Raw genomic sequence first — 12,551 nt, forward strand, 5'->3', positions numbered from 1 at the left:
CAAGTATGAAAGAAAAATAATAAAATAAATACATAATAAATAATTATCTCATTAATTGTTGGCTTATTTTTCTTACGAAGGAAAATATCATAAATGTGAGCGTGCTAGCAAGGATTGAAAAACCCTTACAGATTAAATTCAAGCCAATTATCAAGCGATTGTTTTGACAGTTCTTTTGCCTTAACGAAGAGGACTTCAAAATTGTCAAGTGTAGAGAAAAGAAAAAGTAAAAGAAAGAGAGACGGAGAAAGACGATTGAATGAACAATCAAAGTAATAATTACTTTACCTCTACTCCTATGCTTCGAAAAGGAAGTGCATAAAATGCTTTGAAAAGAAAATGCTGAAAATAAATGTTTCGAAATATAAATCTATGTTAAACTACTTCTAAGATAAGGAAAATGACAAGAAATATTAAAATTAATTGTCTTTGATTTGAATTCTGAATCTTTACAATGTAACCATGAATGGCTATTTATAGGCAAATATTTGTAAGAAAAAAACTTCTAGTAATAACTACCCAATAACCACCTAAAACTACTCACTCTTCCATCTTCATTCCCACAATGCCACATATCCCTCAATGACTTCATAACTTCTTTTAACCTCCAATTCATGCTTCATAACTTCTCAAAACCTTCAAATGAGTAAGAGAATGTCACATGTCCTGCAATTATATAAATAATAAATAATAATAAAAATGACAGATTTATGGTGCCAACACTAATTTAATTGAATTACTAATCTTACACTAATTCATAAAATTATTAATCATTTCACTATTAATTCTCTTAATCCAACAAGACCTAAATGTACTACTACCCCACTGACTTTTTTCAAAACTTCACAATTATTTTTGAATCATATATTTAAATAAAAATTAAAAAATAAATAAAATATAATTATATTTCATTATTATTATTTTTTTCTTTTTTTATAAATTCATAATTCAAACTCATTCCCAAATTTTTTTAAATTCATAATTTAAACACATTGACAAACAATCATCATCGTCACCATTGCAGTACAAACTAGCATCACTTCCGCCATATCGCCACTCCGCCATCCACCATCACCGTGATTACGAATATCACACAACCACAACCATTACCACTACCGCAAAGGCACCATTACCACCCAGACCTAACCAACACATCTACCGCTCGTGAATTTAAAACACATTCTCAAACAATCACCGTGATTACGAATACCAAACATTTTTCAAATTATTATTATTATTATTATTATTATTTTCAATCAACTAGCCCCTTATCCAATTCAAATCATGAATCAATGTAATTCACTTTATTCAACAATTTCTTTACACCATTTAATACACCCATAATTACACCAACCCAAAAAAATTTTAAATTAAAAAAAAAGAAAAGAAAAGAAAAGAAAAGAAAAGAAAAAAAAAAAAAATTCACAAGAATCAAAATACCTACAAAAAAAAACTATAAATGAAAATTCCACAATTTTTTTTTTCGTTTTGTTTTTGTTTTTTTTTTTTTTGGTTTTACCTTTGAAATTTTAAGGTGAAGAACCCCACAGAACCTCAGCAACAATGGTGGCAGATTCAGCATCAGAAACACAAGCTTCTCTCACTCTATTCAATATCTCTTGCTTGAAAGCTCTCTTCTCTCTCTGCCTCAACCCTTCTCCTACCTCCACCTGCACTGCAAACCTCGCTACACAGCTCGCAAATGGGTGCTTCTCCAAGAACCTTCTCTCTCTACTCTCTCTCCTCCTCACCACCACCACCTCCGCCGCTTCAACCCCCTCCTCCTCCCACTTCCCCACCTCTATCAAATCCCCACCCATCTCCGATCTCTGCAACTCCACCAATATCTTTATCAATTCCGCTTTCATCATCGCATCAATCGCTTCTTTCCTCCCGAAATACCCAATTTCAAGCACACAGTTCATCGCCATTACTGGTATTGACAAGTCCTCTGATTTCAGGAGATTGATGATGTTAATAATCTCTCCGTTGGATTCAATCTCGTCCACCAAAGGGCTTTTGATGGATTTGATAAGAGAACAGAGTACTTTCAGAGACGAAGGAGATGACATTGAAATTAATGCTTGAATCGTCTGACCCATCAACACTTGCCCTACGAACACGTCTTTGTTAAACCTAATCAACTCAGCGATAGCGAAAGCAACGTGTTCTCGGATCTCTTTCGAGTAATTCGCGTCACAGAGCACCGATTCGAGAATTGAAAAGATTTTGGATTTGAGAATCAAATCCTGAAGCTCGCGATTGAAGCCTTGGGAAACCCTGTTTTCGAAATCGATCAACATTTGAATTAGGGATTGATCGTCGGTTGAGGAAGATGATTGATTGAGTGCTCGAACGAGGTTGTCGATGCTCTCGCGGTCGATCCAGGCTTGGATTTCGGACTCGATAGAGACGGCGACTCGGGAAATCTCGTGAGTGGTGACTCGGCGAGTGAGGAAGGATCGGAGGCCGTGTCGGGATCGGGATTTGTCGAGGGATTCGACGATGGATTTGAGGGAAGTGAGGTGATGAGAGAGGGTGGAGAGGCAAGGGTCGGTGGAGAGGATTGAGTTGGACTCGGTCTGGAGCTCAAGGAGAGCTTTAATGGCGGAGGAGTTGGAAGAATCGGAGGATTTGGGAATAGGGTTGGAGTGTAAATCGTGAGAAGCTTGTTTCAGAGCTTCGAGGACTTTGAGGACTTGCTGGTTCTCTTCCTTAGCAGCTGCTGCTTCCATGGCCGCCGCGGCTGCTTTAGAGAGGGAGAGAAGAGAGAGAGAGAGAGAGAGAGAGAGAGACAGGATTTTGAGCTGAACAACAACAACACGTTACACAGGTTGTATTACTATTACACGGGTTTATGGCCAAACTAATCCCCAGTTAATCCTGTTTTTATTCACCGTGAGATGTTTACCGGTACCGGTAAGTACCGGTTTTAAGAAATTGTTTTTCACTATTTTTGTTGAAAAAATTAAAATTTGATTTCACAAAAATTAACATTAAAAAAATATTTTCACCCATTCACCAAACTAGTTTGGGTTGATTTTAGGAGAAAAACATCAGTTTACACTTGATGTAATTGAGGGTTGGTTTGGGATATAAATTGATTTTTTTAATTATTTTAGTCTGAGATTAAAAATTTTTATTTGAGATAGATTTTTTAACTTTTATAAAAGAAAAAATATAATGATTATGGATTAAATGTGACATTTTATCCTATTTGACTAAAATATCTTATTTTGCTCCATATAGCTATTTTAGCCCAAACACTCATCCCAAATGGGCTCTGAGAATTTTTCAACTCACTACTAAGGCCTTTTTTGGGTATTTGGCTCTTGGCCACGTTTCTGCGTTTGTAGTAAAAATTAAAAGTTGATTTTTTTGTATTGAAAAATGTTTGGGATTCCATTTTTTGGGGATTTCATGTATATAGGGCCTACTCATGTATATATAGGTCCCATATTATGAGTGGTTGGGATGAGAGTGGGAATTGTGGGGGTCATGTATATGTGAGGGTCTTTATCACAAATGTTTTGTATTTAAAGATATTTGGAAAGTTGGTCTTCAGCCATTGGTGAAATTACAATTCTACCTCTCATGGATCACAATATGCTGCATAGATGAAGTTATAAATATTTTAAATTGAATAGGATGATTTGGTCATTTTATTATGATTTGACATCATAAATAATTATTAATCAAAAAAATCAAAAGTAACTTTTTACCAATTTCTCAAATCACTTGTTTAAAAAAACCAAAAACTTAGTTAAAAACTAAAAAAATTACCTTTTACTATCTTTTCAAAAACGCCCAACTCACATATTTTCAAAACTGCAGAGTATATTGGAAATTTTAATGGATTCAAATTAATAATTTGAGAGGATTGGGATAGATAAATATATATATATATATATATATCAATAATTATATAAATTTAATTTATTTACAATTTATAAAAAATAATTATTTATTCCAGATCCCAACAAAAAACTTACAAATTAATTAAATGCATGACATTATTCAAAAATTAATTTTATAAATTAATATATAAAATAATTAAGAAAAAATGTGAGATGAAAATGAAGAGTATGTGTCATAATATATATTAATGCTGGGAGTAGGCAGAAATTGTACGTGTAGGTATAAGGTAATTTTGCATAGATAAATCTATATTTATACTATATATTATACAAAATGAGATTTTTAACCCAAGGTCTCTAGGAGTTTTAATATTTCAATCTGAATTTTTAAAATTTTTTATTAAAAAAAAAACTCAGCATTTATTGATTTGGTCAAAATCGCCTGATTAGTATTTATTAACTTTTTTTAATCCACAAGTCTTTCCACATACTTGCATTTATTGATACAATTCCCTGATCAGCATTTAAAATCCCCTTATACAAATAATTATAGATACAATCCATGTATAGTTACTGCAGTATCATTTTCAATTTCTCTTATACACTGTGTTAGTGATAAGATTGTTAAATTATTTTTTTAAAAAATCTTAAAAAACATAATTTGTATATTAAAAAAAATCTAAAATAAATATAAATATCTATAATTATCTCATGTATAGCACGGGTGATAGACTAGTATTATATAACGAAAAGGAAATTTTTAGTAAGAAAAGTTAAGAAAGCTTTAAACGCTTAATCTAAATTCCTTGATTTTTTAATTTAAAAAATAATTAATAAATCATACGCTAACATTTTCTTTTTAAAACAAATAATGCATTTTTTATTTCTAAAATCATTCATTCCTTACCATTAAACAATGAAGGAATTTTCCAATTAAAAACTAATAATTAATAAATCACACACTCAATAAATAATTTGTCCAATTGAAAAAATTAATAAATCACACGATCAAAAATATGTTGTTGTAAACTATTTTCTATTAAAATATTTTAAGTTTTTCACCATAAAGTATAAAATAATTTATATAATTAAAATTTTGTAACATGTGTTTTTTTTCTCTCTCACCATAGCCATTACTACTCAACCTATATATCAAATCTTATTATTTTTATACAGAGTAAATGTTAATAGGGATTTTTTAAAGTTCAAACTTTCAACTCAAATTTTTTTTAAATTTTAATTTTTGTTTTAATAATAAAAATATTAAGTGTCATTATGTGTTGCATTTTAATTACTTCATGGTGTTTTATATTAAACCCTTAAATTATGCTACCATAATTACCATTACAAATTACTTCCTTAATTTATGTTTACTATACCAAATTTATTTTCAAAATTGCTTCCCTAAGATTGCATTAATGCATGATTTTGATACATTCATATGTACACATATGGAAAATAATTAATTCTTTAACTTAAAATTTAAATGGTCACTTTTTCATAAATCCATTTTTACCTACTTATGTTTCATTAGTCCACATTATTTTCTTATATTCCAATAAGTCCTATGAGTAAAATAGTTATCAAAATACCTCTAATAATATTTACATTTACAGTGTGAATATTCTGTGGTGTGAATGTTCACACCATTGATGTGAATGTTAACATGTCAACGCGAATGTTCACACTGTCAATGTGAACATTCACACATCAATGTGAATATTCACATTTTAAAATATAAATATTCACATCACTAAATTGCTAACCATTCAAAAAATATTTGTAAGGATAGACATGTCCATAAAATACTTTAAATATGAGAATTAGGATATGGTAGATCAAATGTTCAAATAATAGGACTTATTGGAATATGAAAATATCTTATAAACTAATTGGGATACAAATACTTGAAAAATAATTTTCTAATAAATCTCCCAAATTTAAACATTATTGATTCTTTAACATGGTCTGAGCTTTTCTTCAGTACTCCATCGAACTAGAAAAGTGCTTTTGGGCTTTGTGCGCTCACTTTTGGGCATCATTTTGATAATCTGAACCATTCACCTTTTAAAATTCGTCGAGTACATCATCCCTATAAAAAATCAAATCGATAAGATAACGGTAACAGTAACCATATGTTTGTATCAGTTTTGTATGAAAAAAATAGATGATAAGAAAATAAACAATTCATACAAAATTGATCCAAACACATGATTTCCATGTCTGATCAACTTGATTTATTGCAGGGATAATGTACTTGACGAACCCCAGAATGTGAATTGTTCATATCATTAAAACGGGATCCAAAATTGGCCCATTGAATGTTTAATCCAATATTAGAACCCCTAAATTAGCTCTATCAGTCACGAATTGATAAATTATGATATAATTTATACATAATGTTTAAATTTATTATTATCACAAAAATTTACTAAGATTAAAGCTAAAATATGACATATAATTTAGGGTGGCTTTACCTTAGATAATTTTTGAATATATGTAACTATTTATTTCATAGTGTTAACATAAATATATAATCTCTAAAGTAAGTTCAATATTTTTAATAGGCATGCATAAAATTTGTTCATAATTTTTATTTTAAAAATAAAAAATACTTATAGATATTTATTTACCAATTTAATAAATAAATAGGTCAAATGATTTATAAGTTGGGCAGAGACCAAGACAATTTTTAATGATTAGGTAAAGACCATGTTGGCATAAATATATAAGACATTTATGTGTAATTCTGATAAAAATGAATAAAAGTTAATTGATTATAAATCATTTTTACTATATATTTTAGATAAATTTTATATTATTATTAAATTTTAAAATTAATTTTTGATTATTTATTTATAATCGTGCATAGCACCATCGATGCAACTTCACCAGCTCTTAACACAAAGTAAAAATAAAACAAACTAAGATTTTAAAAGGAAAAGTGATTTTTTATTTATTTATTTAGTAGATACAGAATACAAAAATTGCTAAAAACAAAATTAAAATGAAACTAACTAAGATTTTAAAAAGAAAAGTGATACTATTTTTTTTATTTAATAGTTTCAAAATACAAATATTGTTGAAATTTATAGGGTGATCCCTTAAATATTTTTTTTTTTAATTTAGTAGCTTTAGAATAAAAAATTATTAAAAATTATTATTAGTAGATACAAAATAGAGTTAAAATTTGTATAATAAAATACCATAAATACTTATTTTTTAACTAAACAAAATTTAAATTTTAAAAAATTATTGTTGCCGTTTAACTCTTATATAATTTTTAACTTACTACATTTTAGTTCTTATTTGTGAGTTTTTTTTTTTTTTTTGTAAACAATTTTTTTTTAAAATTATAGGTGACATTTCACTTTTATCTAATTTTTAAACTACTACCATCTTCTATTATTAGAGTTATATTAGATTTTTTTTTTCTTCAGGTTTATCATATTTTATTTTTGAATTTTTAAATTTCAACTTTATTTCTTTTTTTCAATCTTCATTTGATATTTACTGAATTTCTCTTTACCTAATCTTTCTAGAATTTATTTAATTTTCTCCTTCTATATTCTTATAGTTCATTCTCAAATTTAAACTTGATTTTTTTTTAATATTATATTTATAGAATCAACTATCGCTCTTGATTTTCAGTTGATTTTTTTTTTTGAAGATTTATCTAATTTTCTCTTTCTATATTCATTTTCAAATTTAAACTTAATTCTTTTCTTTATCTTATATTTATAGAATTTCACTATTACTCTTATTTTTCAATTAAATTTATTCGATTGAGTGTATTTCAAAAAAAATTAATTATTGTTGCATATTTATATAAATATAGTGAAATCACTTAAATTTATTATTTAAATATCCATCTAGATTAATGTCATAGTATTTAATTAATTTTTAACATATTTCATATTATTTATCACATTTTGTTTTTTGTCCGCGCATATCATTAATTTTTTGCTATTTAAGATCTCGTTTGGGAAAAAGTTAATTTAATAATTTTTTAAATTTTTACAAAAAGATATATAAAAAAATAAGAGAGTGATGTGACGATTTATAATAATTTTTTAACTAAAACATATAATTAACAAATGAGACCTAAGTTGATTTGTAAGTAAATTAGGGTTCATTTGGAAAGTGGGTTTGGCTTTTTAGCTTTTTGACTTTTTACCTATTTCAGTCTGGAGCAAAAAAGCCTCGTTTGGGAAGGATTTTTGGCTTTTTTTTGACTTTTTTTGTAAGAGAAAGAATGTAATGATTTTGAGTTAAATATAATATTTTGTCTTATTAAACTAAAAAAATTGTTTTATTTTATTTGTGACTATTTTAATCCAAAAAAAAAAGTCCAAATCCTTCCTCCCCAAAGGAGCCCTTGCCAATTTTTAACTCGCAACCGACTCAACAAAGGGGGTGTTTGATGCAGCTTTTTTAAGCCAACTTATGGCTTTTGGCTTTTAAAAAGTTATTTTGGACTGTTTGGTTAAACTTATTTCAAACAGTTTCTGATTCTAACAACTTATTTTAAGTCAAAAAAGCTGATTCTGAGAAGCTGCTCACCCCTTGCTTCTGATTATCAGCTTCTGCTGTGGACATGTTAATTCACGATTATACTCTTAGATTTTTTTATTTTTTATTTTTTTAAAAATAGAAAAAGACTTAAATGGACTATTAAATATTATTATTATTTTTTATGAAAAATGTAGACAAATAGTGAATAATAAAAAATAAAAATTAATTGAAAAAGCTACTTCACAGCTTATTTAACAAACACTACTCAGCAACTTAAATCTATAATCCAACAGTTATACCAAACAGATTAACCGCTTCTGATTAAAGTCATAATCTATAATCTGTTAAGCTATAAACTATAATCTATAATCTGTTTTAACAGCTACACCAAACATCACCAAATTATCTCCAAACCGGGCAACTCCTGCCATGCTTTCTGAAGCCATACAAATCGATTTGAGTTGGTGCAATAATTGCAATTAATCGATCATCAAAGTTTTTGTATTTTTTAATTATATATATCAATGGACGTATGGTACAATATCAATATAATAGAAAGATTTTTTTTTTTTTTTACAGTCGATGATAATATATGTATTTTGTCTTCAAAACATGGTTATCAATAATAATCACATATATCAAGAATATTGAATAAATTACAACATACTTCTTGAGAATTGTTTAAAATATTATTTATTTTTTGTATTTTAGAAAATTATAAATACTCTCTTGTTAAAAAAAATTATTTAACAGAATTAATTAAAAAAATAAAATTCATAATTACTCTCCTATACAATAATAAAATTATTTAAATTATTAATTAAAATATATTTTTAATATCATTCAAACTGTTGATTGACTTGATAATTTATTAATAAAATATACGATTTATTATGAAATTAAAAACCACAATGGATGAAATGTAATTTCTAAAATCACAAGAAATGATTAATATTTAATCAAATTTCAATAAGTGTATTTATAATTTATTCAAAAATATTTTATTTCTGGCCAATAAATACTTCCATCGAGTCTTTAATTATGAATTTATTTTTATTTTAAATATTGATTCAAAATATGATACATTAAAATCCACATATATATCACACCATTGCCGCCAAAATTGTCAATCCACACGCGGCAAGACCAAAAAGACAGGGTTCGTATAGTTTTCCCACGCATTTCCCAAGTTTTTTTTATTTTTTTACTTTTCTCTAATAATAACATTAAGAAGTATCTCAGAAACTTCATTAGTTCTCTCAAATCTTGGTCTTAAATGGTAGACTTTCAATGCTTGACTCCAAGTTTTAACGAGTCCCCTAAGAGCAGGGGCGGAGGGAAGAAGGGGCAGGGAGTCACGCGCCCCCCAGTTTTGGAAATTTTTTTTTTTTAATAAATATAAAGAAAATATTTTATATAAAAAAATTTATAAAAATATTATTTATAGTGAAATGTTAATGATATTTTTAAAATTATAAGAACAATAATGATTATTTTGATTGAAAATAAAGAGATTACGATATTATTATCTATGAAAATTTTAATATAATGGTGATTTCTATCATTATTGACATGCAAACATAATTAATCTCAATAAAAATATATAATTTATTGAATTGTTAATTATATTTACTATGTAGGGGTCATCATTCATATGTTTTTTTACTATTGGTTGATAATATTACATGTCAATAATGACGTGGTATGATTATTATATTGAATTTTTAGGCATATGTTGTATAAAAAAACTACTTTATCATTATATAATTTAATTTAAAACTATATATTCATGACTTTTTTTAATATTGTCTATAGTACACTAATTACAAATAACATATTCAATTTGTTTGTTTTGAGTTTTCTAAAAATACTTTTCAAAAAATTCTACTTTTTTGTTTTTCGTTTTTTTTTTGTTTTTGTTTTTACTGAATTTTTTTAATATTTTAAGCAAATTTTTTAATTTTTAGACACACTTAAAAAGTATAATTTTTGCAAAAAAAATCTTTAAAAAATTCACTAAATACCAAAAATATAAAAAAAAAATACAAAAAGTAGTACATTTTTCTTATTTTTATGTATTTATTAATTTTTAAAATATTTTTTCACAAACATTTTATTTTTTTTAGATACATCATGTATCTAAAAAAGTAAAAAAAATTGTTTAAAATTTTAAAAATATTCACTAAAAACAAAAAAATAAAATAAAAATAAAAATAAAAAACTCAATTTTCAAAAAACTTAATTCAAAAAACTCAAATTAAACACACTGATTATTTTTTATTTTTTTATATTTCTTGAAGTCAATCGTAAAAATTCATGTGAAATATTTTTGTAAATATTTTTAATATTATAATCAATAAGTGTCCCCTCTAATTTATTTTCCTGGCTCCGCCACTGCCTAAGAGCATTTCCAACTCACTAGGTATATAATGCTTGTTAGTCAAAATACTTAGTATAATTTATTTTTTTTAACTCTAATGCACTAGGCAGATGATTAGGCATTTTAGCTCAACTCACATTCACTAGCTACATGTAGCCATCAAGGCTAGGCAAAATGTATTTAATCATTAGGATCATTTCTCTCCATTTTTGTTGTTGATGTGACATATTATAAAATTAATAGTATTTAGATGAATTGCTAAAATAAAGAGCATGGTCGGAATAAAAACATGAAATAGTTGATAGGCAACATAAAATATATACTTTATAGTAATATTTAGATAAGTAAAATGTCTATTACTTGTGGAGATGCTCTAAGACTAGCCCAGTTAGTTGAAGGACGGACCTTTAAGTATCAAATAAATCACAATTTGGATTCAAATTTTAGCATTTATTTTCCTAATTAATCACTATATAATTTATTCTTAAATTCGGATAACGAACTCGTCAAATTTTGAGGTGTGTCAATTTTAATATCCCTTACCTAGATCTTGCATTGACAGAGACTTTTTATATCTGAGTATTTAAGAAAAAAATGTATAATTGAAAAATTAATACGGATCTATTCAAATTATTAAAAAGTTCAGTTTCATTTTTTGAGAAGGTGTTTAGGTTTTCATTCCAAGTAAATAAAGGTTAGTTTGGGGTGTCTTAAAAAAATACATTTTTTGTCTTTTTACGAAAAGATGTGCAGAAAAGTAGAGAGGTGATGTGATGGAAAAAAGATAAAAAGATGAATTATATAGTAGATGCCAAACTAGGCCTAAGAATCATTGATTACGGTTTGATTATCAAATTAAGACTCAAAATAATAGAATAATTATGAGTTATAAATAAGATTTTTACACATTATATAGTTTTTTACAACCATGATACAGACCCCCACCATCTCCCACCCCCACTACTCCACACATACGTGAGGGTTAATGATTTGAGAGAGAGAAAAAAATAAAAAATAAAAAAATTTGGCCAATGACCGCCCACTGATAGTGCTGGGGTTCTCCCCCCAACGAGGGTCCCAAGCCTTAAAAATATGTGCTTTTACCCATTATAAAACTTGGGTTAGAGAATAATATGTAATTTTTAAGAAAAATGACTTAGACCCCCTGGGGGTCGTCCCTGATTGGTGCAAAAATTTTTTTTTTTTTTTTTTTTTGGATTTCGGCCAATCACACGTTGCCACGTCACTGGGGGTGGCACTGGGGGTCGTCCGTACTGGGGGTTCGTAGCATTGTTGAATTTTTAAATGTACTTGAGAGTTTTTTTGTTTTATAATGAATTTATTATTGAACTTGATATTATGGATAAAATGATGAAATTTCTAACCTAAACTCGTTCGCAACCATTTTTACGGTTTGATTCCTAAATTTTTAAAATCCTAATTCCTAAAGACTAATTTACTTTTTTAATTTGAGCCGAATATTAAGTTAGACCTAATTTCAAAACTTGGGTCGGATTAGGCTCAGGCTGATCCATGAATCTATAAATCAAATATATTCATTCTAACAAGCAAAATACTAATAATAATGTTTGATATAATCGCTATATATATATATAATAATGATAAATTATTTAAGTGCAATTAACGAAATAATTTGACCATGTAACCCACTGAAACAGACAAACAGCAAGAAAGGTCGCGAAAGACAGAGAAAGAGCTAGCTAAGCATATTCGAATCTAAAAGCATCTACGAAAGAGAATATATGTCATCAAAAACAAAACCCCACGTTTTTGTCTTG

General features: G+C 27.3%; 1 protein-coding gene across 2 annotated transcripts; it reads right to left on the reverse strand.

The window, feature by feature from the left end:
* Positions 1 to 411: 411 nt before the first annotated feature.
* LOC114266256 (uncharacterized) lies at positions 412 to 2,867 on the reverse strand. Of its 2 annotated transcripts, none has more exons than XM_028207145.2 (2): positions 1,520 to 2,867; positions 412 to 666 (listed from the first exon to the last, which is right to left on the reverse strand). In XM_028207145.2, exon 1 carries the CDS (start codon positions 2,733 to 2,735, stop codon positions 1,530 to 1,532), a length of 1,206 nt encoding a protein of 401 aa, XP_028062946.2. In that variant the 5' UTR covers positions 2,736 to 2,867; the 3' UTR covers positions 412 to 666; positions 1,520 to 1,529. The 2 variants fall into 2 exon arrangements, with proteins under 2 accessions (XP_028062946.2, XP_028062947.2); XM_028207146.2 differs by having other exon boundaries at positions 412 to 636; positions 1,520 to 2,863.
* Between the last annotated feature and the right edge of the window lie 9,684 nt (positions 2,868 to 12,551).

This window comes from Camellia sinensis, chromosome 5 (genome assembly GCF_055761805.1).
Source record: "Camellia sinensis isolate YWXY chromosome 5, ASM5576180v1, whole genome shotgun sequence".
Classification (NCBI taxonomy): domain Eukaryota; kingdom Viridiplantae; phylum Streptophyta; class Magnoliopsida; order Ericales; family Theaceae; genus Camellia; species Camellia sinensis.